The sequence below is a fragment of the Triticum aestivum genome, chromosome 2D (genome assembly GCF_018294505.1).
Source record: "Triticum aestivum cultivar Chinese Spring chromosome 2D, IWGSC CS RefSeq v2.1, whole genome shotgun sequence".
Classification (NCBI taxonomy): Eukaryota; Viridiplantae; Streptophyta; class Magnoliopsida; order Poales; family Poaceae; genus Triticum; species Triticum aestivum.
Window position 1 is genome coordinate 651,806,640 of NC_057799.1, and position 25,262 is coordinate 651,831,901.

A 25,262-nucleotide genomic window follows, 5' to 3' on the forward strand; every position below is an offset into this window, starting at 1 on the left:
TAACCCTTATATTCATCAAGAGGGCCCGAATCTGGGTAAATATCGTGTCCCTGCCTCCTGTTACCCTCGATCCTAAGACGCACAGTTCGGGACCCCCTACCCGAGATCCGCCGATTTTGACACCGACACCAGCCCTTCGATAAAAGTAGAGCCCAAACGACAAGGAGATGAAGCGAAGGTCGACACGGTCCGACCGCAGACGAGCCGACACCGGAGGAGAACCGGCCGTCGCCGCAGGCAGCGCCGCCGAACCACCGTGTAGCTGCCGCGCTGCCGGACGGCCGCCGCATGGACCCTACAACACCGCGGCCGCCCAAGGCCGGAGCAGCAACCACGCCGGGCCACTGCCCCAACCCGCACCGCCCGCCAGATTCCAGCCGTGAGACCCGGCCGGGCACGCAACCACCCGAAGCCGCTGCTCCGCCGCCACCATCCGCCCCCAGAGAACCAACCAGAGTTGGAGAAGACCGACGCAAGACCTCCCGAGCCGTCCGCAACCCACCGACGCCCAGATCTGATCCAGGACACGGTCACGGGCACGTAGCCGCCGCGTTGCGGGCCGCAGCCGCCAGGACGCCGTCGTGCCGCGGCACGTCGCCGACCGTAGCCACCGCCGCAGCGCCGCCAGGCCCCACGTGCACCTGACGCCTCCAACGGGCAGGCCACCCCGCGTCGCCCACATCCGAGCGGAGGAGGAAGAAGCCCCCGCCGCCAGCCACCGCAGGGGCTTTGCCCTGGCGGCTCCGGCCAGCGGCGGCGTGGAGGAAGAGCGAGGGAGGAGGCTAGAGATGGGGGACGGCGGCGCCAACCGAGCCGCCCGCGGGGGAGGCGGCGCGGGGGTGAGGAGCACGTCTGCACAATCTCAAAACCAGCTATCTCTTTTCTTCGGTGCTATTCATGGTCTATCAGACCCGACGACTTGCGTTGGAGTTAGTTGCGTGTAGAGAAGCTCTTGCCCTTGCTACTGATCTAGGTCTCGATCATCTTCACGTTGCTTCAAATTGCAAAGTGTCATGAAGGATGTGCAAGAATGTTCAAAAGGGGTATATGCCGGCATACTTAAGGAAATTTGAGACTGGATGGTTTCTTGTCCCTCTTGTAACTTTGCTTTCGAAAGTAGGAGCTGTAATTATGAAGCTTATAGCCTAGCTAGCTTTTCTTTATCCTTAGATAATGGCCCTCATATCTTGTTGGGTACGTATCATGACACCGATATCATACCTGTGATTTTGTTACTCGATCGATCAATAAAGCCTAGCAGGTTTCCGTATAAAAAAAGCCATCACGAGAAGTATCGACCGCCCGATACAGAACCAGCTGGCGCATGATCAAAAACGAATATTCCGCTCTCTCCGCCTACAAAGAGACACCCGCCGGCTTGTCGAGTTGGGTTGTTTCACTTTTTATCTCTCGTCTGACAACTCGACAAAAAAAAACTCTCTCCCATCTGGTAGCCTCCGCGTCGTGCTCGTCAAAATTGAGATTGCCTTCGGTAATATTTCCCGTTTGTCTCATATATTATCTGTAGGTTTGCTTCTCATGGATGCGTACAATCAGAAAAACATAATCATCTGGTTTTTACTTCAGGTGTAGATGGATGTTCTGGTAATCTAATTCCTGGCGCTCTCGGCTAAGATGGAGGATCTAGATGCCGCATCGTCTCTGCCGGCGATGGCGGATCCTGATCCTGTTTTGCTTCAAGTGGCGATGCAAGATCCTATTACTGCCTGGCTGGGGCCTGTCGGCCCCCTCCTCCGGAAACTCCATCTCGCACACAGTCTGCCTCCAGATCTGCTCAGAGATGATGATGATATTCGTCGTCTCAAGGACTTATGCATGTGCCTGAAAATTATGTCGGAAGACCAGGACGCTAACTGCATGGTCCAGTGGTGGATGAAGATGGCTCGGGAGCTTTGTTATGACACGGATGATCTCCTAGACGAGTTCAGCGGCATCGGGCTTCATCTCCATTTTCCAGCTCGTGCGAAGGATGAACTTTCAGGATTACTTGCCCGTGTTAAGGATGCGTGTGAAAGGCGACAGCGTTTCCAGTTGTCTTCTCCAAAGGCTGGCGGGGCGGAAGCCGGTGCCAGCGGCCTCACAGTTCCCATCTCCGGCTGTAGCACAGTTAGTCATGTGGAGCTCCCAGAGCAACTTGTGGAGCTGCTAGCTTTAGACGACGACCAGAAGACACTCAAGGTGATACCTATAACTGGATGTGCAGGTAGGTACAAATCTATCTTAAAACTCCAATTTCAAGCCTTCTCCAACTCCATTAATACTAGAATACATCAAGTTTCTCCTGCACAATTTTTTATTTTTACTTTTTAATGATTTGCAGGTGTGGGGAAGACAACAGTTGCAAGAGCCTTGTATCACAGGCATGGGTGGAAATTTCAGTGCCGGGCTTTCGTAACTGTGTCACGGAATCCACATATGAGGGGATTTCTCACTAGCATGCTCTCACAGCTTAAAGCGCCATGGCTCAATGGCTTTCCTGATGTGCCGGACCTTATTCATGCTATCAGCAAACATCTCCGAGGCAAAAGGTAATTAATCTCGATACTACTATATAACCTTAAAAAGTGATAACTGTGTCTAATTCAAAAAATCAGAGAAATTTTTTTAGTGTCGTTAAATTTTTGATTGTTTATTTCTCGAAAATATTGTGTTCTATTTTTCTTAGAAAGGAAATAGGTGTTCTGGTTGCACCATAACACACATCCTAAGCAACAATTGCTAGGCTTATGGACAGATCCCTACGTGATTTTTGTTACTGACTCATGTGTAAAGTTCTGGTTAACTACGTTGCATGTATACTTGGATACGTATCGGATACGCGACACGGGGACACGCCCGATACGCCAATTTTTAAAAAATATGGATACGGGGATACGTTTATATATAGATATTACATATATTAATTATTAAAAATACGGAAAAATAAGGAGCTTCCAGGACAAAGAATGCCTCAGTAGGATTACCCCTTTTCTTTTCTTGCACTTGGTCCACTTCCATCAATTGGCAGTGAGATTTCCCTAGGTTTGTTGTTCCAATCAGTGCATCGACTCTCTCTTGCTCACCTCTCAATTGAATAAAAATTGCCAGTCATGTTTTGACATGAAACTCACGCCCATCTTGTGAATCTTCAAAAGGTGCACGGGGATTTCACATCGAACAAGGGGTTTGAGGTATCCAAAACATATCGCAGAAGTATCCCAGGAGTATCAAACATTATTTTCTTCTTTTTTAAATTAAAAAACCGAGGGATACTTACGGGATACGTATCGGGCCGTATCGGGGCAGTTTCCGAGTATCGGGGCAGTATCCGACTGGATACGCACGCTTTCTGAAGTATCCGCGCAACGTAGATGGTTAAAGAAGATTAGGGAGGAGAGGTGCCACCAACTGAAATCAGGAGGTTGGTTGGTGAGACAGGAGTCCGTCGAACCAATCCGAATCAGATTTCCATAAGTGTAGCATTTTTGCATCCTAAGTACTTTGGAAGTTTCTCAACATAGTTCCAGAAAATCTGAGTTCCGATAGTGCAAGTACATTTTGAGTAATTTTGTGTTTTCTGTATAGAGCTCCTTGGATGTCATTTGACCACCAAAATTTACAAGCCTCTCTAACATTTGTTGATGATTATTCCCACAAAGTTTCAGATTTTTTCGAAATATTTTGATATGTTTTCTTGCGTGGGCGCACCGTAGGTGCACCAAGGGTAGGTGTAGAAAAACCACTCTCAAAACATATGTAGTTCAGACTAATCATGTTAGAATAAATCCGAGGCACACCATCGATCATCCGAGGACCAACCAATCACACGAGCACGACATCGAGTTTTGTTAACGAGGTTCACCGATATGGCTACATCCCCGGGGCCTGACTACGGGCTCTCCTCTCCGTGACACCGTCACAATACTGCACCCAGTCGGCCTGGACACCGGCACATGCCGGCGGCTTCCCCTGCGTTCCGGTGCTATTATGTTGGCATAGGTTAGATTGTGTGTCTAACCCCGCTATATATGAGAGGTCTAGGATACAAGTGTCCTACTAGGACACGACTCCATATCCTATCTAAACACAATACAACTACAAGTCCAACTGTAACCTACCTCGTACACTATATTCGACACAACTCTAACAAATCATATATAGCTCAAAGTTCATGATAGGCCTTTCTTTTTCTATTCGGGGTCCCAATGATCATAGTGATGTGCGACTCGGGGGCGCCCCCGCCCCCGCCCCCGTCGTCGCCCCCGCACCCGCCCCGCCGTCGCCCCCATCCTCGCCGCCGACATCGCTGCCGCCTAGCCCCGGCCTCGTGGCCGCCGGCGTTGTTTCCATGTGTGCCATCCATGTGTACTATGGCATTGTTGCCATGTGCGCCATCCAGGCGTACTATGGTTCTATTGCGGCTGTGTCCGCCCGTCTGCCCTATGAGCCTCACGCTCTTGGTGTCCCTGCTAGAGTTTGGATCAGGAAGGATTCTGTGGGAATAGCTCGACAAGGACACATCAGAGGCAAGGCATGGTCTGCATCAACCTGTCGTGATCGTGTCCCCCCATATCGGCAGAAGTACTTGGAGGGCAAGGTGCTGACGGAAACCTACTCGTTGGCGGCCGCCAGGCCCTTGGTGATCCTGGTTGTTGTGATCAGCAAGAAACCTGACGGCAGTGGGGGCGATCAAGGGGCTCCCTCTGCGGATGCTGCCCGCCCGAAGCCGCCCGATGATGAAACTTCGGTCACGGCAATGGAGAGGCCGGTTGTGTGCGCTGTGACGGCGACGATGGCGATGGAGAGACCTCACCCACGGGTTCAGCAATAGGACAGGGAAGTACAGAAGGAGAAAACTCCGTTAATAAGACCAGAAGAAATTGTGGAAGGTGAGGATGACGTAATGGACGAGGAACTGGTGCTGAATGATATGAAGGAGGAAGGTGTCCTAGAGGCACCCCAAAAGAACATAAACTACTTGGTACAGGAAATACAGGGGCGGGCTCATTGGCAATGGAGGAGGAGGCTACAAACACTTTGGAGGCAATCGGTCCAAGGGCCGCCGGTAAACTGACGGGGTCACAGGCGACGCCCCATCAAGTGCAATGAGTTGCTTAAGCTGGAACTGTCGGGGGGTGGCCAACAAACTGACAGTTCGCAACTTGGTTGGCATGGTGAAATCTGCGAAAGCAAAATTAGTTTTTTGTGTGAGACCTGACAAAGTTCGGGAAAAAGTTAAGCGTTTGTGTGGTAGAATAGGATTAAGAAGTTTTCGGGAGTTAGTAGTGATGGTTTGAGTGGAGGACTAGCCCTGTTATGGTTTGAAACTTTATATGTGGAAGTTCAGTCTGCTAATGAAAGATATATATTGATGCGTATGTGCGGCTCTCTGATCATGACCCTTTGTGGCGAATGACTTGTGTGTATGGGGAACCACGTATAGAAAACATATACCGTATGTGGACACACGTGAGAGACCTAAAACAAACTTCTGATTTACCATGGTGTGTCATTGGAGAATTCAATGAAGCAATGTGGTCCTTTGAACACTTCTCGCTTACACCATGTAATGATTACCAGATGTTGGCATTTCGGGATACTCTAGAGGTGTGTGAGCTTATTGATCTCGGTTTCTCTGGCTTACCTTTTACCTATGATAACAAGCAACGTGGAAGGAAGAATGGGCGGGTGAGGCTTGATAGAGCGGTTGTGGACAACTGATGGCAAGATATTTTCTCGGAAGCTAGAGTGGTCCACAATGTTTCGCCATGCTCTGATCATACGCCACTAGTACTGGAATGCATCAAAGAAGATGTGTACAGCGTCTGGTGCAATTTTCGCAGGTATGAAATGTTTTGGGAACGTGATGCTTCTTTACCTGAGAAAGTTGCTGCTTCTTGGGAGCAAGCAGGCCGCAAATTCAGTCTGGGTGACATTCGAGCATAACTAAGTAAGCTCATGTTTGATCTTCATGCTTGGAGCAAAATGAAATTTGGTAACATCACGCGGGATATTGAGAGATCCAGAAGTCGTTTGGAGGAACTAATGAATATGAATGCGGACCGTAGTGAAATACGTGTTCTATCTGATCATATGCATGAGCTCTTATATCATGAGGAAATGATGTGGATGCAGCGCAGAGGAGTGGATTGGCTCAGGGAAGGTGACAGGAACACGATTTTTTTCCAGAACCGAGCTAAGTGGCGGGCTAGAAAGAACAAGGTGAAACGCTGATAGATGATGCTGATTGCAGCCATGGGGACAGGTCGGTCATGGGAGGTATGGCTACGGCCTTTTTCCAAACACTTTTTACATGTGACAATAAACTTGATTTGCATCCCTTGTACCTTTATTCCAAGAAAGAGTTTCACTTGAGATGAACAACCAATTGTGTGCGGAGTTTACTGAGAAAGAAATTTCAGATAGTTTGTTCCAGATGGGTCCGTTGAAAGCCGTGGGAAAGGATGGATTTCCATCAAGGTTTTCCTAGAAAAATTGGGTGGTGATGAAGGGGGAAGTTGTCTTGGCTGTCAAAGAATTCTTCCGCATAGGACATATGCGAGATGACGTAAATGACACGGTAATGGTGCTTATTCCAAAAGTTGACCATCCGATCCGGCTTACAGATTTCGGACCAATAAGTCTCTGCAATGTCATTTATAAAATTGCCGTGAAGTGCTTGGTAAATAGGTTGCAACTGATTACTGATAATGCGATGTTAGCCTTTGAGTGCCTGCATTTTATTCAGCATGGGGAAAAACCAGAAAATAGCTTCTGTGCATACAAACTGATCTTTCAAAAGCATATGATAGGGTGGAGTAGGGGTTACTTGGAGAAAGCAGTGATCAAGTTGGCCTTCTCTCATCAGTGGGTACAATGGATAATGTCATGTGTTACCTCGGTAAGATATTCCGTCAAACTTAATGGAGCCATCTTGGATTCCTTTGCACCGTCGCATGCTCTTCGGCAAGGTGACCCCCTGTCTCCTTTCTTAATTTTTTTGTGGTTGATGGTTTATCCGCGTTGTTGAGACAGGTAGTTGAGCCACAAGCTACAGAACCTATCAGGATATGTAATAGGGCACCGGGAATATCACACTTGTTGTTTGCTGATGATACTCTTCTGTTCTTCAAAGCAAATGTCGCACATGACACTTATGTGAAGGATGTCATCCAACGATATGCATGTGCCACGGGTCAGCTTATAAACCCACATAAGTGTTTTGTCCAGTTTGGTGATAAATGTCCTCTAGTTATGCAAACCGGAGTCAAACAAGTGCTTCAAGTGCATAATTCTAAATTTAAAGAGAAATACCTTGGCTTACCTACACCTGATGGGCGCATGCACAAAGGGAAATTTCAGATGTTGCAGGCAAGTCTAACTAAAAGAATCATGGCTTGGGGGGGCAGTCTTTCCAAATTAGGGAAGGAAACTTTGGTGAAATCTCTCCTTCAAGCCATACCAACCTATATTGTGGGAGTGTTTAAGTTGTCGTGCTCAGTATGTGATGATCTCACACGGCTTGTGAGAAATTTCTGGTGGGGCTCAAAGCAAGGACAAAGGAAAACTCACTGGCTTGCTTGGGAGAAAATTATCGAGCCAAAGGGGAAGGGTGGACTTGGTTTCCATGACTTTCGCCTGTTCAACCAAGCCCTCCTCGCGAGAAAAGCTTGGCTCCTTTTAACCAAACCAAATTCGTTATGCTCCCAGGTATTGAAGGCAACATACTATCCTAACGGCTCGCTTGATGACACTGTTTTTTCAGGTAATGCATCACCAACATGGCATGCTATCCCGCATGGTCTTGAGCTCCTTAAACAGGGGCTCATATGGCGGGTCGGGAATGGCGAATCTATTCACATATGGCTCGACCCCCGGCTCCCACGACCCACGTCACATAGGCCGATCACATCTCGCTCCACCAGCCGCCTTCGGCGTGTGCCTGAGCTCCTCGATGCCAACGGACGGCGGCGCACCGATCTCCTCCAGCAGCACTTTTGGGACCCAGACGTCCAATGTATATTGGCTATCAAGGCCAACCCACGGCGTCTGGAGGACGTCCTTTTGTGGGCGCCTGATATATGAGGCATCTTCAACGTCCGAAATGCATACAGGCTTGCACTGGAGAAATAGAACTACACTATCATGTGCGCCACGAGCAGGGCACCGGATGGCATGCGTGCCATCTAGAAGTAAGTGTGGTGGTGCACTGCCCCGCCTAAGGTACGAGTGTTTGCCTGGCGGATCACAACAAATTCTTTGGCCACTCTTGAAAAAAAAGAGGAAACTTGAAACATCTAACGTATGTGCTCTTTGTGGTATGGAATGCGAGAACCCATTCCATGCACTATGTAGGTGCCCTCTTGCCCAGCAACTATGGTCGGCAATGGCGGATATATGGACATTGCCCAAGGTGGAAACTATGACCAATACTGGCCCTGAATGGATCATTCATCTTTTGGATGGGTGCACAACGGATAATCGACTCCCTGTTATCATGACACTTAGACGGAATTGGCATGTACAGAATGAGGTGTACCATGGAAAGCCAGCTCCGTTAGTGGAAGCGTCATGTCGATTAATATATTGAAACTCTACTGAACATCCGGCAGCGTCCTAATGCCGATATCGTCAAGGGGAAGACTGTGGTCCTCTATGATGATCCTAAAGGGAAGCGGAATGCACATGAAATGAGAACCTGCATAAAGCCGATGGAGCACTGGAGGAAGCCATCACATGGCTCAGTGAAACTAAACGTTGATGGCTCGTGGGTTCATGAAGAAGGTATAGGAGGCGCCGGTATGATTCTCCGGGATGATACATGTGCTGTCATTTTTTTATCGTGTCGATTCATCCCACGCTGTGTGAGTGCACTCGAAGCGGAGATGGCCCGCATCAAGGAGGGGGTGACCCTTGCACTGGATAACAACATGGAGCATCTTGTTATTGAGACGGACTGTGCGACGGCAGCACATATGATCAATGGCCAAAGCTCAGATAGATCACCGGTGGCAGGATGGTAAATGATGTTAGGCATTTACTTAGTTTTTTTTTGCGGGGAAGACATTTACTTAGTTTGAGATCACATGAAATAAATATCATAGAGCGTAACCAGAATGGGGCGAGCCATGCGTTAGCTCGTATGGGCGAGCCATCCTTTAAACTGTTGTCTGGATGCGGTGTGTGCCAGATGAGATTGAGGCTATTTGTAAACTGGACTGGTCAAGCGATGATTAATTAATAGATGATGTGTTTTACCCGCCAAAAAAAGAAAGAATATAGTGATGTGCGCTGGGAGGTGTATTCCACTCCATATTCATATTTTTGCAGACTTTTTCGAACAATTCAGGTCCTACACCTGGTATGCATCAAAACAGCATACACCTGTTTGTCACGAGAACGAGCCTCTCCACGGACTACTGCATTTTCCCAGCAGTAGGTTTCTCACATGGGGCAGTGTTTCTAGTGCGCTTAATTACCGGAGATCTCTTTAAATTGTACTGTACGACTGATTTCTGGGACCAATTCAGCTGCTTCCCGCGATCACCACGTGTCTCAGTTTGTCACGAGTCGGTACAGACGGGAAGCGCTTGGTTTGTACCATTCATGTCGGTCATGTACGCAATATTTCATCCCTCCACGGACTGCTGCATTTTCCCAGTAGTAGATTGCTCACACGCGGCCGTATTTCTTGGACACTAAATTACCGGAAATCTATTTAAATTGCCCGACTGATTTTTGGGAACAAATCAGCCGCTTTCCACCATCACCACATGTCTCGGTTTGTCACGGGAAACGCTCGGTTTTTATCATTCATGTCGGTCATGTACGCAATGTTGTTGTTCCCTACGTGTCTCTCCCTGGACAGCTTTACAGGAAATCTCTCCAAATTGCCCAACTGATTTCTGCCAACAAATAAGCCGCTTCCCATGATCACCACGCGTCTCGGTATGGGCCCATGCAGCGCTCTGCCTCTTGAGCCCATCTTCTTCTTCTTTCCTGCGTGCCTGCGTTTATTATCTCACGCCGCGAAGCACAAACACATCTTTCGAAATCATTAGTTGTGGATTACTCGTTGCAAAGATTACTCTAACTCTCCTATTTGCGACAAGTGGCGCATATGCAGCGTGCCACTTGTCACAACCTGTGAGTTTTCCCTTTTTTCATAGATTCGCTTATTCAAAACGTTTTATATCTCAAACCGTGCGTCCAAATCTCGAACCGCTTTCACTGTTCGATTCCTCGTGTCGAGATCTTCAAACCTAGATCCCATGTTGACAGGTTTTGACGAACATTTTTTTCATGAAAAAAACCGGACGAAAAAACCAAACCAGGAGCACGGGTTTTTTCCGTTTCCGAGGAGGCACGGCCGCGAAATCACAACCGTGCCTCTCGCGGAAGCAAAACCGTGACTCTCGCGGAAGAAGAAAAAATAGAAAACGCGTTTTTTTCGTTTTCGAGGAGGCACGGCCGTGACTCTCGCGAAAGCACAACCGTGCCTCTCGCGGAAGCAAAACCGTGACACTCGCGAAAGGAAAAAAACGCATTTTTTTCCGTTTCCGAGAGGCACGGTCGTGACTCTCGCGAAAGCATAACTGTGCCTCTCGCGGAAGCAAAATCGTGACTCTCGCGAAAGAAAAAAAAAACAGAAAACGAGTTTTTCTTTCGTTTCCGAGAGGCACGGCCGTGACTCTCGCGAAAGCACAACCATGCCTCTCGCGGAAGCAAAACCGTGACTCTCGCGAAATAAAAAAACAGAAAACGTATTTTTTTCTGTTTCCTAGAGGCACGGCCCTGACTCTCGCGAAAACACACCTGTGCCTCTTGCGGAAGTAAAACCGTGACTCTCGCTAAAGGAAAAAAATTCGTTTCCGAGAGGCACGGCCGTGACTCTCGCGAAAGCAAAATCGCGCCTCTCGCGGAAGCAAAACCGTGACTCTAACGAAAGGGAAAAAAGAAAAAGCGTTTTTTCACGAATTTTTTTGGTCGAAAAGCTAAGGAAGACCGGTGGAAAACCAAAACGTCAAAAACACCCGTTAAAAAACCGTTTAAAAAGCCAAAAACGCGTGCGGAAAAAAAATCCAGAGGATGCACCCAAAGCGCGACACGTGGCAAATGGCTGAAAGCGCGCCAAGTGACGCTGATTGTTACGAGGCTTTCAAAGGAGCGCTCGTTAACTAGTTGCTCTCCACATCTTCTCCTTCCTTGCGTGCGTTTGACCACTTCACCCTCTTCTACCCTTCACTCGCGCGGAGCCAATCTCTTTAGTCATCGTGTGGTCGCCATAACAACCATTACAGTTGTCATATGCCGGGCTGGACTATACCTCGCTTTATGCGAGATAGAAACCAGCGCTCGCCAACAGTGCTAATAGCTAGTGGGCCGGTCCAGCAAAATCTTGATTTTTCTTCTCCGTTTCCCTCTGTTTTGCATTTTTGCCTTTTATTTTGTTTATGCTTTCTTCTCTTTTATTTTTTTATTTTATTTCCCCTTTTTCCTTTCATTTTTAAGCGTTCATCACATATTTCAAAATTGCTAATCATGTATTTGGAATATATAAAAATATGCAAAATTCATTCTACCACCCAGTGGTAGTTATCCCACATATCTCATATAGTACCATATGGTATTATATATACAACTTTATTATTATAAATATGTTCATATATTATATATAACATATTTCAAAGTGAGTTACATGAAAAAATTGCGAGTCGACCCATAGTTTTTATTATATTTGTGAAATACGTATATATTTGTATGTAAATAAGGGCATACTTAAAATACAATGCATACTACCTAAAAACTAGTATGTATATACTACGTAAACATTCTTATATACTACATAGTACGTGTACATACTCTGATTTGATAGATACTACATACAACGTATAAAAATGAAGTGGTGGTAAATACCACTGATGATATAAAATTTGTCTAATATAATAATATATAGCGTGAGTGTAGAATAGATTATTCTACACCCCAGTAACGGTACATACAGAATATAGTAACACAGTATGTAAAATATAGTAATTTTCGTAAAAATGAAGTAAATTACAAACTTATGTAGTAAAAAATATATTTTTCTAATTACTACATTTTATACAATATTTTACTAGATTTTGTATATATCCTTACTAGGGGGTGTAGAATAAGCTATTCTACACTCACGCTTAGAATGATGTTACCCTATATATATAGTAATGCTATTTATCACCTAGGGTGCAGAATAAGTTATTTTTCATCCGAGGTAACTTTACTATCGTTTCACAAATAAATTACATTTGAAATACCAATAGTTACATTCATATTGATTCACTACGTAAAATTTGACATAAGAAAACAGAATTATATGCCATAAGACCAGAAAAATTGCATTTTATGTATATTTTACACTATGTTTTTACATTTGTAAGTTTACATAACATAAAATATATTTTTACAGCGACTATATATTTTCTTATGGTCTCTTTTTACGTACGAAATAAGACAAAATTTATGAAATGTAAAATTATGGTGCATTGATATTAAAATAGAGGGAGGGTGAAAAATAACTATTCCTCACCCATATTCAAACAAAAATTCAAACAAAAATGGTACACATATATTTGAAATATTATAAAATATATATATATATAACACATATTCAAACAAAAATTTAATTCATATTGAAAAAAATGTTGATACACATATATTTGAAATATGCTAAATGGGTACAATTTTTTTCCAAATTTATATAAAAATGGTACACCGTTTATGAAAAAAACTAGACATTAGAAGCATACATTTAAAAAGGTTAATCATTGATTTAAAAAATTTCAACCCGTGTATAGAAAGTGTTCCTGGTGTTTGTAAAAATGTACACGGTCTATGGAAACAAGTAGACAGCGGCAAATATTAGTAATGTCTTTGAATTTTTTATAAATGATATAAAAAAATTTATATGTATAACAAGAATGTATAATGTGTATGAAAAATAAAATACTCATCAAAAACTTATAATTGAAAAATATTAATAACATATTTGAAAATGCTCAACGTGTACGCAAAATATGTTTCAGTTGTATATGAAAAATTCTCATGAATTTATAAAATTTTAAACGTGTATAAAAATGTTAAACATGTATGTAAAAATGTTTCTAATGTTTACTAAAAAATTATTTCCATTTCAGAAAATTTTCACCATGTATTTGGAAAATGTTTTAAAAAAATTGTTTGAAACATGTATTGAAGAAAAAATATGCATCATGTATTTGAAAAATGTTCAAACCATATGAAGCAAAATGTTGCACATGTACACTAAGAATGTACATGGTGTGCTAAAAAAAAGTAGACATTTGTTGAACAAAAAAGTAACTGTTGAAAACCAGCAAAAACAACAAAGAAAAACGAAGAAAACCAAGAAAGAAAGGAGTGTGATACCTGGCTTGGTTTCAGTTGTCCCGTTTTCAAAATTTTCTTTCTCCCTGATTTTTATTCTCATCCCGGTTCACAGATTTTTATTACTCGCCTTGTTTTATGTCGGTTAGTCTACCAATGCGAGAGAAAACGTGCTGAGCTACTAAGCCCAATAACCAACTCATCCATACTTCTGTTGTTGACAAATGCACATAAATAAGGGAATTTGAACCCTTCTTCTTTTCTATCTTGTCACAAAAAGTATTAAGTTTAGGGTTGGTAACTTTGGCATGAGCAACGTGATAACTTTGACATTAACATCTTGGTAGCTTCTACAGTAACTGCATGGTAACAAATAGCATGATAAGGATGTAGCTATATCATGAGAAGCTTGTTAATTATAGCATGAGAAGCATGATAGCTTTCGCTTGGACATCATGGTAACTTTACACAGAAGTTACCGGGTATATTTAAACAACTTTCCCCCTTGGATCAAATTTACCACAGTGTTTTGTACATAAGTTATCAAGTCTAATGTATGTTTACACATGAATGCATGTTATTTAGACATAAATTAACGATGGTATGTTTCTCAACAACATTTCCCCCCGCAGGTAAAAAATGTTACCACGGTGTCTGTAAATAGGTTATCAGTACTACGTCACGTATAATAGCATGCTACTTATACATAAGTTACTGAGGGTATGTTTTTCAACAACCTATTTTTCTTGGGTCAAAAGTTATCGTAGTTTTCTTACATAGGTTATCAGGTCTATGGTGTGTACATTATCATGCTATTTCCGGGGTTATGCATTCACGAAAAAAAATACCCGGGTAAAAGTTACCGCGGTGTTTGTATGTAAGTTCTTTTGTTTGCGGTGCATATATTACCATGCTACTTACACAGAAGTTATCGGGGTTATGTTTTCAATAATTTTTTTCCCTCTGGCCAAAAAGCCACCACGGTATTCTTATGTGAGTTATCAGGTCCGTGGTGCGTATATTACAATGCTATTTACATAGAAGTTATCGGGGGTATGTTTTCAACAACTTTTTCCGTCCGAGCAAAATTACCATGGTGATTATAGGCAAGTTATTAGATTTGCGGTACGTAAATTGCGATCCTATTTACATAGAAGTTATCGGGTATGTTTAAAAAACTTTTTTCGGGGTCAAAATATATGGAAACATGAACAAATTATGCACTAGAGAAAATCGATCTGAAGATAACAAAGAAAAAAATATTTTTGTTTTATATAGAAATAGGGAAAGTTCAAGTATCTTTTTTCCGTTTATTTAACAACACACCACTAGAACATATTTCTGATGGCTGAAAAGGGAAATCTAGTAGGAAAACTAAAAAATGGGTGAGTTGGTAGTGCATTGGGTAAATTACTTCTACACACAAAAGGTCGTAGGTTTAATCCTCCTACAAGCTCTTTAGTTCTTTTTGTCTCACCATAGATCTCATATAGTTAGCATGAATGACAACATTCTGGATTGCCTTCAATCTAACCAACAAACACTAGTCCATAAGTTGGCTAGTTGGCTATAGTTAGCTAAAGTCTTAACCAACCCACTAGAGTTCAAATCCTACCTTGTCCAAAAAATTTACGTTAATTAACCACATTTATGGATTGGTCCCTATAGCCCTGCAAAAAAATCACAAGGAAAACCCCCCAAAAAACAGAACAGAGAGAATGATCGACCGAAAAAGATGCATGGGCGCTACGGGCTAACCTATGTTATCCTTGCAATAAACAAGGAACATTTTTTTGGGTCCCCATTAATGTGAAATGAAGCAAAAAAAAAAATAACTTACCTGCAAACACCTATGAGGATGGAGAATGGTTAAAATGTAAAGACATGTCTTCAATTTAGGTAGGCTTAATTCCTGATAACTAAAATGGTGAACAAGGTATAAATAATTTGTTGTATTTTCAATAGATGTTGTCTCTTGAACAAGGTATATATTATTTTGTTATTTTTGTGTGACCTAACATAAATAATTCTGCAGGTACTTCATTGTAATCGATGATTTATGGACTGCATCAGTATGGAATATTATTAGCCGTGCTTTTCCCCTGGGTGATTCTTGCAGCAGAATAATAACGACTACACAAATTGATGATGTAGCATTGGCATGCTGTGGTTATTACCCAGTCCATATATACAAGATGGAACCTCTTAATGATTATAAATATCTAGAGTTATTCTTCGGCATCAAAGAAGTTCCAAACATCCAAAAGGAAAAGTGGCTACGTGAGGACAAAGAATATTTCGAACAGATGAAAGACGTGCTAAACCTTATCTACAGCAGTCTTCCACCTCGCCTGAAGACATGTCTGCTATATCTCAGCATGTATGCACATGGCTACGTGATCAAGAAGGATGAGTTGCTGAAGCTGTGGGTAGCTGAGGGTTTTCTCAGTGCCGTGGGAGAACAAGGCCCAGAAGAAATTGCCCAGCGTTATTTTGATGAGCTTGTCAGCAGAGGAATGGTCCAAGCCGTGGACACCACTTATCACGGCGAGGTATTGTCATGTTCAGTTCACCAGATTGTACTGGATTTCATTAGGCACAAATCCAGAGAGGAAAATTTTATCATCACTATTGACTATGATCAATCAACTCTAGACTTCCTGAGAAAGTTCGCCGATTGTCCGCCCAGTTTGGAGGGGTAAAAAGTGCATACATACCAGAAAGCATCGTAACATCCAATGTTCGGTCTCTTATATTTTGGGGTTTCTTCAAGTGTTTATCTTCTTCCTTTGTGGATTATAGATTTCTTCGTATTCTGATTCTTCATATTTGGGCTGATGAAGACAACGAGAGTCTTGACCTCACTGGAATCGGGGACTTATTTCTTTTGAAGTATCTTGAGATTGAATGTAATAACACCATCAAACTTCCAGGCACAGACATGATTCGATGGCTGCAACCCTTGGAGACACTGAAAGTACATGCAAAAGTAGTTGCTTTTCCATCAGATATTGTTCTTCTGGATAGATTACTGCACCTCCGCCTTCTGAGCGAGTATATTCAACACAGTGTAGTTGCCCACATGACATCTTTACGCACTCTTGGGTATTTTGATATCGGCAGTCACTCAGAAGAAAATATATTGCATCTTGGACGGCTGAAAAATCTTCAGGATCTTCAGCTCACATGTACTACTGTACAGCCAGCAGAAAATCTGGAAAGAAATGTACAGCTCCTAGGCTCTATTCTTGCCGAACTCACCGTCTTGCAGTCCCTAACTCTGGTACCATCTGCTTCAGGCTCGTCTTGTGTAAATATCCCTGAGGATGGCTTCAACATGGTGACTCCTCCTCCGGACCTGCTTCTTCGGACGATTGAACTGTCGCGGCACTGTTGCATCTTCTTCACCCTCCCTAAGTGGTTTGGAGAGCTGAGGAAACTGTGCATTATAAAGATTGCAATTAGGGAGTTGTCAGGGGAAGATATTGATATCCTGAAAAAATTATCTGCCCTCACTGCTCTCACCCTGTATATCCAGAAACCTCCTGCAGGAAGGATCCTGATGGACAACGAAGGATTCCAAGTACTCGCCTACTTCAAGTTCATGTGTGCTGAACCATGCATGTTCTTTGCGCAAGGAGCAGTGCCCAAAGTCCAAAAGCTCAAATTAGGCTTCAATTTAAACAAAATGGAACCACATGCCATTGAAATTGTTGGCTTCCATCACTTGATTGGACTTAGAGAGGTCTGTATAAAATTTGGGGTTCAGGATGCTGAGGAATTCAACATAAACGATGCGGAGTCTGAATTGGAGGCCGCTATTAGAAATCATCCAAACACACCTGTGATCAGAGTACAGCGTGTTGATGTGATTTCTTACACCATGGAGGATCAGAGTACCGAGACTGAAGAAATAGAGGGAAAACTTCAGGAGATTCAAGAAGGCAAGAAGCAGATCACGGAACATTTGGAGGAACAAGAGGAAAATCTACAGAAGATTCACATAGACAAGAAAATTATTCATGTAGAAGAGGAAAATAGACTGGAGATTAATGTGGACAAGAAAAGGATATCTGAAATTTCGGAGATACAAGACAAAAATAAACTGGAGATTCAGGAAGACAAGAAACAGACAAGAAACAGACCACCAACGCAAGTTGAGAGCAGGTACGGTTTTACTTCTGAGGCCAAAACATGCCATTTGGCTAATCTTCTTAGGGTTACCATTCCCATTTCTTCATCACATTCAATCTTTCCAGACATGCGAGAACGGATCGTGTTTCCAGTCCCCTAAAGCATCACGCACAATCACTCGTCTTCGCCATAGGGGCCATGGGCTCCCTCCTTCTCAAACTGGGCGAGGTTATCAAGGATGAGTACAAGCTACAGAAGGGAGTTCAGAAAAAGGTCAAGTCCTTCTCTGCCGAGCTGGATGTTATGCGTGCTGCCCTTGGCAAGGTGGCAGATGTGCCATGGGATCAGCTCGATGAGCAGGTCAACCTTTGGGCTGCCGATGTTAGGGAGCTGTCTTACTACATGGAGGACGTTGTCGACTCTTTCTTGATGCGTGTTGAGGGTTGTGGCTCCGACGCAAATCAGGCCAGATTCAAGAAGCTCATGGCCAATATGGCAAACCAGTTTAAAAAGGGCAAGGCTCGCCATGAGATTTCCACAGCAATCAACGAAATCCACAAACGGTTGCAAGATGTCACCAGACGACATGAAAGGTATAATCTTGCTAATCTACCTGCAGCCACAAGGACCACAGTTGACCCTTTCTTGGAGGTTCTATATGGAGATAAGAAGAATATCATCGGCCTAGATAAAGCAAGGGACGATATTATCAAGAAGATCACTGAGGGGGACCTTGTGTCCAAGGCGCAACTCAAGATACTCTCTATTGTCGGATTTGGAGGATTGGGCAAGACTACACTTGCCAGAGAAGTATATGAAACCCTTCCAACAAAATTTGATTACAAAGCATTTGTCTCTGTGTCTCGGAATCAGGACATGCATAAAGTATTAAGCAATCTTCTCTTTAAACTTGACAAAAAAAGGCATGCTAGTCTGAATGCAGCAAACTTGGACGTTGAGCAGCTCATCATCGTAGTCCGAGAATTGCTTAGAATGAAAAGGTACGCGTCACCCACCAAACGAACCATGTACTCATTTATATTGCTGCAGATGCCATCCACGCTAGTGGCACATACATCTCCAGTACATAACACACTATTTGTGGTCGCGTGCACACTGTTCTGTGGGGCCGTGGTAGTACATTCAAAGTTATGGGTTGTGAGTCGGTATTGAGCCCCTTTCCCAAACACCCAGCCATCAAAGTTTCTTGACATTCAAATCTAAGAATCAAACACACCCACTGCTCAAGTGGTAACAATAGTACCTCATTGCATTATCGAAGTGGTTGTGGTTGACATGCTTCCATGCTTTTGGTAAATATTTGTTTCGTTTTGCTAACTTGTAGCTCTCGTGTTGCCATGTGCATAGGTACTTCATAATTATTGATGATTTATGGAATAAAGTGGCATGGACAACAATCAGATATGCACTTATCGACGATGGGTGTGGAAGTATAATAATCACTACAACCCGCCTTTTGGATGTCTCAGAAATTTGCTGCTCTTCTAAAGATGATATGATTCATCAGATGAAACCTCTCTCTTACCATGACTCCCATAAACTTTTCTATGGAAGAATATTTTCAAGTGAAGTGTGTCCTTCTGGATTCGAGCAAGTATCCAGAGAGATCCTGAAGAAATGTGCCGGGGTGCCATTAGCCATCATCAGTCTTGCTAGTTATTTGGCTAATAATCAGAGGGTCAACCAAATTGACCAATGGTATGTTTTGCTCAATTCTATTGGCCATGGACTTCAAAATGGTGATGATCATGTCAAGAAGATGAAGAGGATATTATCATTGAGCTATTATGATCTCTCTCCTTATTTGAAGACTTGCCTTTTATATCTAAGTATCTTTCCAGAGGATCATCAAATTAGCAGAGATGAGTTGATAAGTATATGGATTTGTGGAGGATTTATCCAAGTAAAAGATGAAACTGCTAGCCTGCTTGAGCTTGGAGAGAGCTACTTCAATGAGCTAGTAAACAGAAACATGATCATGCCGATAAACATACATGCTGATGGAAGGGTTGAAGCTTGTTGCGTACATGATATCATGCTGGATCTTATATTTGAATTAGCAAGTGGAGAAAACTTTGTTACTATACTGGATGTTATCAAGGGAGGTACACCTTTGGCAAAGAAGTTCTGCAGATTGGACATCCAGAAGAGCATGACAGATCTCACCAATGCTCAGATGGCTACCACAAGCATGACAAAAGTGAGGTCTTTTAGCATTTTTAGTCCTGCTATTACTAAAAGGATCCCCCCTCTTTCTATATTTCAATTTTTAGGGGTATTGGATCTGGAAGGTTGTGATCTTCAAGGTGTTGACCTTAGGCATGTTGAGAACTTGTTACTCTTGAGACACCTGGGGTTAAGGGGTACAAAGGTTGGCAATCTTCCCAAGGAAATAGGAAAGCTACAGCTTTTGCAGACACTGGACTTGCACTGGACCAATTCAACAGAATTGCCGTCGAGTGTTTTTCAGCTGGGGAATTTGATGTGCCTAATCCTTGATTCAAATATGCAACTACCAAAAGGGTTCTGCAACCTGGCATGCCTTGAACAGCTGAAGGGAGACGGGGTGGGCCATTTCTCTGCCGACAGTGCAGAAGAGCTGGGCCGCCTGGATAGGCTAAGGTAGCTCTCCTTTAAGTGGGATTCCAGGAGAAAAACTCCAAGACGATTATTTGCGGAGCCGGATAATCGGAGGAGAACTAACGAACCTATGACTCATTTCATATACCCTAGTCTGAAAGGAAAAGAAGGTGTAGTTGAGACCCTAGGAAATCACCTGAAAATTGATAAAGCTTTGATTGAGTCCCTAGGCAACCTGCCCGAACTCGAGAGTCTGGAGATCTCCTCTGCTGGTCCTTGGGATGCCAACCTTATGCAGGATTGGGTGCCGTCTCCAAACCTCCGCAGGCTTAAATATGACGGACATCTCGAGAGCTTGCCTACATGGATTTGTTCTTCGTCGCTTCCCCTACTCTCCAACCTATATCTATATGTTACTAAAGTGCGATTTGAGGATATCCAGATCCTTGGGATGCTGCCGGCTCTCCGTTATGTCACTCTCATGTCAGATCTAGGTGATGGCAAGAACACAGTGGAAAAGTTGGTGCTTACCGTTGGTGCCTTCCCCAGAGCAAGAGTGTGCCTTTTTCACAATCTTTTACTGGTGCACCCTACGTTCCAACCAGGAGCTATGCCAATGGTTCAACGCCTTCGCTTCGGTCTCCGAGTGAATGACATTCTCAGTCCTGAGTTCGATTTGAGCATAAGGAACCTTGATTCGCTCAAGAAACTCAGAATTGACCTTTTCAATGAGGGAAACAGACCTGGGGATTATTCTCAACCCATGGACGTGCTGAGGCATGTGGCAGATGAGCATCCCAAAAGCCCCACCCTTCGTGCCGATAAATACTGACATGATGGAGAGGTACTTCTGTCGTTTCTGCATTAATTCAGTTCCCTGTTTATTTTGGCTTCTTTAACAATTGTTTCTCCAATTTCAGGCCAAGTCGAGTCGAGCGAGCGATGAACAAAATCCTGTGTCCTGAAGGTCCGTGCGGTTGTTTTCTACATCAGGCATGTGCTAGTTAGTAACTAGTAAACGCATTATTCTTTCAGCATCTTCTTCAGCTCTCCACTGTCTGTTTACTTCAGCATTTTCCTTGTGCAACCTGCACTGTATGTGATTCTTTGTCTCTGCCTTTCGTTTCAGCTAGCAGGAGGTGATTTCGTTGGCGGCATCGACTCTCCATCGTGCAATTCTCCATCCTCCCGGTCACTATTTTCATTTCATGTTCCTTCCGTGTAAGCGAGATGAACTTCTGTGTGCTTTTGCCTGTACATATTTATTTGGTGAAACTGATTTGTTCAGTGTGTAATAAGGCTAGTTTGGTGGTGCGCCAGGTTTTTTGTCCCTTAGGTTATGTTCCCAGAGAACGTAACTAGAGGGTTTTCCTGGTGTGCGTCGAACTCAGCGAACCTATTTCCCTTTCTATTGTTGTGTTGAATACTGTCTACATTCTTGTAAGATAAAATCGCATGATCCTCTATTATGTTCTTGCTTTCCTCGCTTCAGGAACCATTACATTTGTAAGGTCCTAAGTTCACTGCTTGAAAGCTACCTAGTTCATGATTTTTTCGATAAAGCTACCTAGTTCATGATGAACTATCCTATTTCCACTTTCCTTCCAAATGAGTAGTTTATGATGTACAACTTCACTTTTTTTTTTATGTTTTCCTGTTGGCTTGTTTGCCCAGCGCCGACCTGCTGCTGCTTGCTACTTTTTTTTGGTTCTAGCCTTGCGCAGCTTGGGAATTCGCCGGTACTGCCCCCTTGGCTACTGCTAAATGGAGCGCCAATAAGCCACCGTCCACTAGAGTGAATAGCATGTGCTAGAAATACATGATTTTTTTCTGTAGCTTTCATCAAAAAGTATTTCATCATGAAAATTTACAGAGAAGTAGTATACATCCCTATATTCATTTGTATTTTTTTCAGAAATTTCAAAACGTGAAAAATATGATTTTTAGCTTTTATCAAGAAAAAAAAAACAAGCCCCAGCAGGCATTTCCGTACAATGAGGTCTTGATAGATGGGCACGAATGTTATATCTAACCTATTGCGAGATGTAGCGTCTCGTCCCGTACAATCTTCTTCTTTCGTGCGTTCCGGTGTCACCTGCGCCTACAACTAAGAAATGGTGTCAATACAGTTAGAATGTATAATGTTCATTACGTACCTAGAAAATGTTCAACGTTTATTTAAAAAATGTCTACCACGTATGAAAGTTTGTACGTTGTATTATTTTTAAAATGTTCATCATGGGTTAACAAAAATGATCATTGTATATTGAATAATTTTTCACTATGTATCCTAGAAATGTTCAACATATTTAAAAGTTTCACCATGTATCTTAAAAAATCTTAAACGTATGTAAAAAATATCATCATGCATTTAGGAAAACGTTTGATGTGTGTTTCGAAAAAATATTCAATGTTGCATTTAAAATGTTCACATTGTATTTTTTTAAACGTTCGCCATGTATTCTATATATGGTCAATGTGCATTTGACGAATGCTCAGCGTGTGTCTAAAAATGTTCGACATCTATCTGAAAAATGTTTAACATGCATTCCAAAACAATTCAACGTGTATTTGGAAAAACACCAACGTGAATTCAAAATAGAAAAATGGTGCAAATAAGATGAAAGAAAATGAAAATGGAAAACCCAACGAAAACTGATAAAATGGTACAAAAAACCACCGAGAAAATTTAAACAAAAATCCCGGCCAGAACCTTCTCAAGACCAGACAGAAGGTTCTGCAAACTAGAGTCTTTGTACATAAAAGTTTCTAAAACCCGCCCTATTGGGTTGGTCAATCAGGAGCTCTTCTTCCTGGACATCGCTAGGCTTCTCTCTGTCTAGTTTCCTGGAACCTCTTGTTTCTGGACGTCGGAGTGCTGCCGGATTACCACATTGAAACGCGGGATTACCTCGAAGGGGTCGTCTACTTCCAATCTCGATCGGCGGATCATCTTGCTTAAATTCTCGTGTCTGGGAGGTATAACCTAGCTGAGGAAATCATCACGCTTCATCGACAAGCTACACCGCTTATGCTACTCTGCTCATCAGTGACTTTGATCACGTGCATCTTCATAGTGTTCTTGGGTGTAATCGTGTAGCATAATTTTTTTGTGTAGCATGTCCCACTACAAGGTCGTGGGCGGCAAGCGGCGGCTAAGACACAGGGGCCAGGGCCGTAAGGAGATCGTCCTGGAGCAGCAGAGAAAGGAGATGGGCGGCTAGTAGCGAACAAGGTATTAGGGAGAGAGGGGGGTCAATGGCAGAAGCCGGCGCTGACAGAGATTCTTTGGTGCGCCGCCATGCAGTTGGTTTATTTTCTGTTGCAGAAAAAATTGGAATAGAAAAGCACTAGGTCCCACGAGGGTATGTTTGCTATTTAATAAAAGGTGGCAAGTTGTTGACCGCTTGACTAACGGAATTCCTTTTACATGTAATGGAAGTGGTATTTTGGCATGAAAAACTGAGACTGTAGTGCTATTTTGACAAGTTAGTTTTCACTTGTTGTACTTTGACATGTTTGTTTAGGTAGGCATTTTGGCATGTTTGATTTTTTTTGATTGGGGTGTGCCGAGCCCTGGGGTGTGTTTGGTACCATGTATGGACCTAGCCTAGTTGTTCTCCTCTCATACATGCTGAGTGTAGACATGCTGTGTCCATGCATTTGCTGTTGTTTGGTAGCGGTGTATGCGCTGAGACATACTGAGTTGAGACTTTGTTTGGCATCCTGCATGTGTTTCGACATGCTGAACAATTTCAAATTCCGAATAATTATTTTAAATGGTGAGAAATTGAAAAAATGTGGGAAAAAATTAAACATATTTTGAAATTCTGAACTTTTATAGAGAATATAAACAAAATTTGAAAATCTAAAATTCTGAACATTTTAAAAAATTTAAAAAAATTTGGAAGCCTGAACTTTTTTGAAATTTTTTCGAAAAATTGAATTTTGATTTTTTAAATAAATTAAATCTGAAATTCTGAACTTTTCTGAAATTTAAATAAATTTTGAAATAATGAACATTTTTTAAAATTGAAACGAAGTTTTAAATTCTAAACATTTTCTGAAAATTTCAACAAATCTTGAAATTCTGAACAATTCAATTTTTTTTGAAATTGTGAACATTTTCAATTTTTTTTTGAAATTCTGAATATTTTTTGTATTTCTTTTTGAAAAATTAAACAAAATTTGAAATTCTGAACAAGTTTTAAAAATTTAAACATATCTGGATGTGGTCTATTGGATGGGGACGAGGGTCGTGTCCGGGATGCATGAGATGGGCATAGCTGAGGGCCCTTTTTGCATCAGTTGAGCATAGCCAATGTGAGCCCATGCACCCTACCAAACAAGCAAAAGTGAGTCGGATTGAGAACTTTTAACCTCATGCACCCTCCCATGCACCCTACCAAACACACCCCTAGTAGTTGTGCAGCACTAGCGCGACACAAAGGACCCATGTCGCAAGCTACATACCGGGATCCTTCTCAACAGAAAAAAATTAATTTCATATTATTTAGACTTAAAAATCTACATACCAAATATCAAACTGATAAGACCGATACTACACTTGATCTTAACCAAAAGGCCTAGAAAAGCATGTCTGATTTTGATTAGTGGTATTTTGGTTATTATCTCAACAAACAATCTTTTTTTAACACAGTACAGATAGAAGCGCTCATACATATGCGCATACACTCACGCCTATGAATGTACACACGCACAACCTACCCCAATGAGCAGCTTCGAGAGACTCAGCCGGCATATCATTTTCAGATTTACGAAATCACCGTAGGTGCCTCGTTGTCGACGGAAACGTCTCCTCCCGCTGAAAGTGCATCGCCGAAAATCCTGAAATAATGGATATCACTGTACCTCTAACCATCCAATCACAGGTTGGTTCGCATCTCAAATAATAGTCTTAGCCAACGATTAGCAACCATTCCAATTCGATACGAGCCTTCACGAGGGGAACTCCTGTTCGACGCGTTTTGCATCGAACAGCCGAGCAAACGCACATACGACGCTATGTTGGGCCAGCCCATTTGCGGGTGCGGTAGCAAACGGCGCAAACTGAAAATCCCGCAGAAAATGAAGTACGCTAGCTAGGGATCAAACTCCAGCCCTCCCGCTAGTAAACGCATGCA

At 42.9% G+C, this 25,262-nt stretch overlaps 1 protein-coding gene, 1 non-coding gene and 1 pseudogene across 2 annotated transcripts; 2 read left to right on the plus strand and 1 right to left on the minus strand.

The window, feature by feature from the left end:
* The first annotated feature begins 1,400 nt into the window (after nt 1-1,400).
* LOC123050851 (disease resistance protein RGA5-like) lies at nt 1,401-9,222 on the plus strand. The gene is made up of 4 exons (XM_044473581.1): nt 1,401-1,492; nt 1,588-2,224; nt 2,342-2,549; nt 7,766-9,222. The coding sequence occupies exons 2-4, from the start codon at nt 1,636-1,638 to the stop codon at nt 7,767-7,769; spliced, it is 801 nt and encodes a 266-aa protein (XP_044329516.1). The 5' UTR covers nt 1,401-1,492; nt 1,588-1,635; the 3' UTR covers nt 7,770-9,222.
* Nucleotides 8,886-21,062, plus strand: LOC123056191 (disease resistance protein RGA5-like; annotated as a pseudogene).
* Nucleotides 21,063-24,520: 3,458 nt separating this feature from the next.
* LOC123056401 (U2 spliceosomal RNA) lies at nt 24,521-24,716 on the minus strand. Its single transcript, XR_006426778.1, has one exon. It is a non-coding gene; the product is annotated as a U2 spliceosomal RNA (small nuclear RNA).
* Between the last annotated feature and the right edge of the window lie 546 nt (nt 24,717-25,262).

What these genes read in the sequence shown, in the direction of transcription:
- LOC123050851 (XM_044473581.1), top strand. Translation starts at nt 1,636, where the DNA reads ATGGAGGATCTAGATGCCGCATCGTCTCTGCCGGCGATGGCGGATCCT. An exon ending in ACCTATAACTGGATGTGCAG is followed by an intron (nt 2,225 to 2,341) that starts GTAGGTACAAAT and finishes AATGATTTGCAG; the next exon opens with GTGTGGGGAAGACAACAGTT.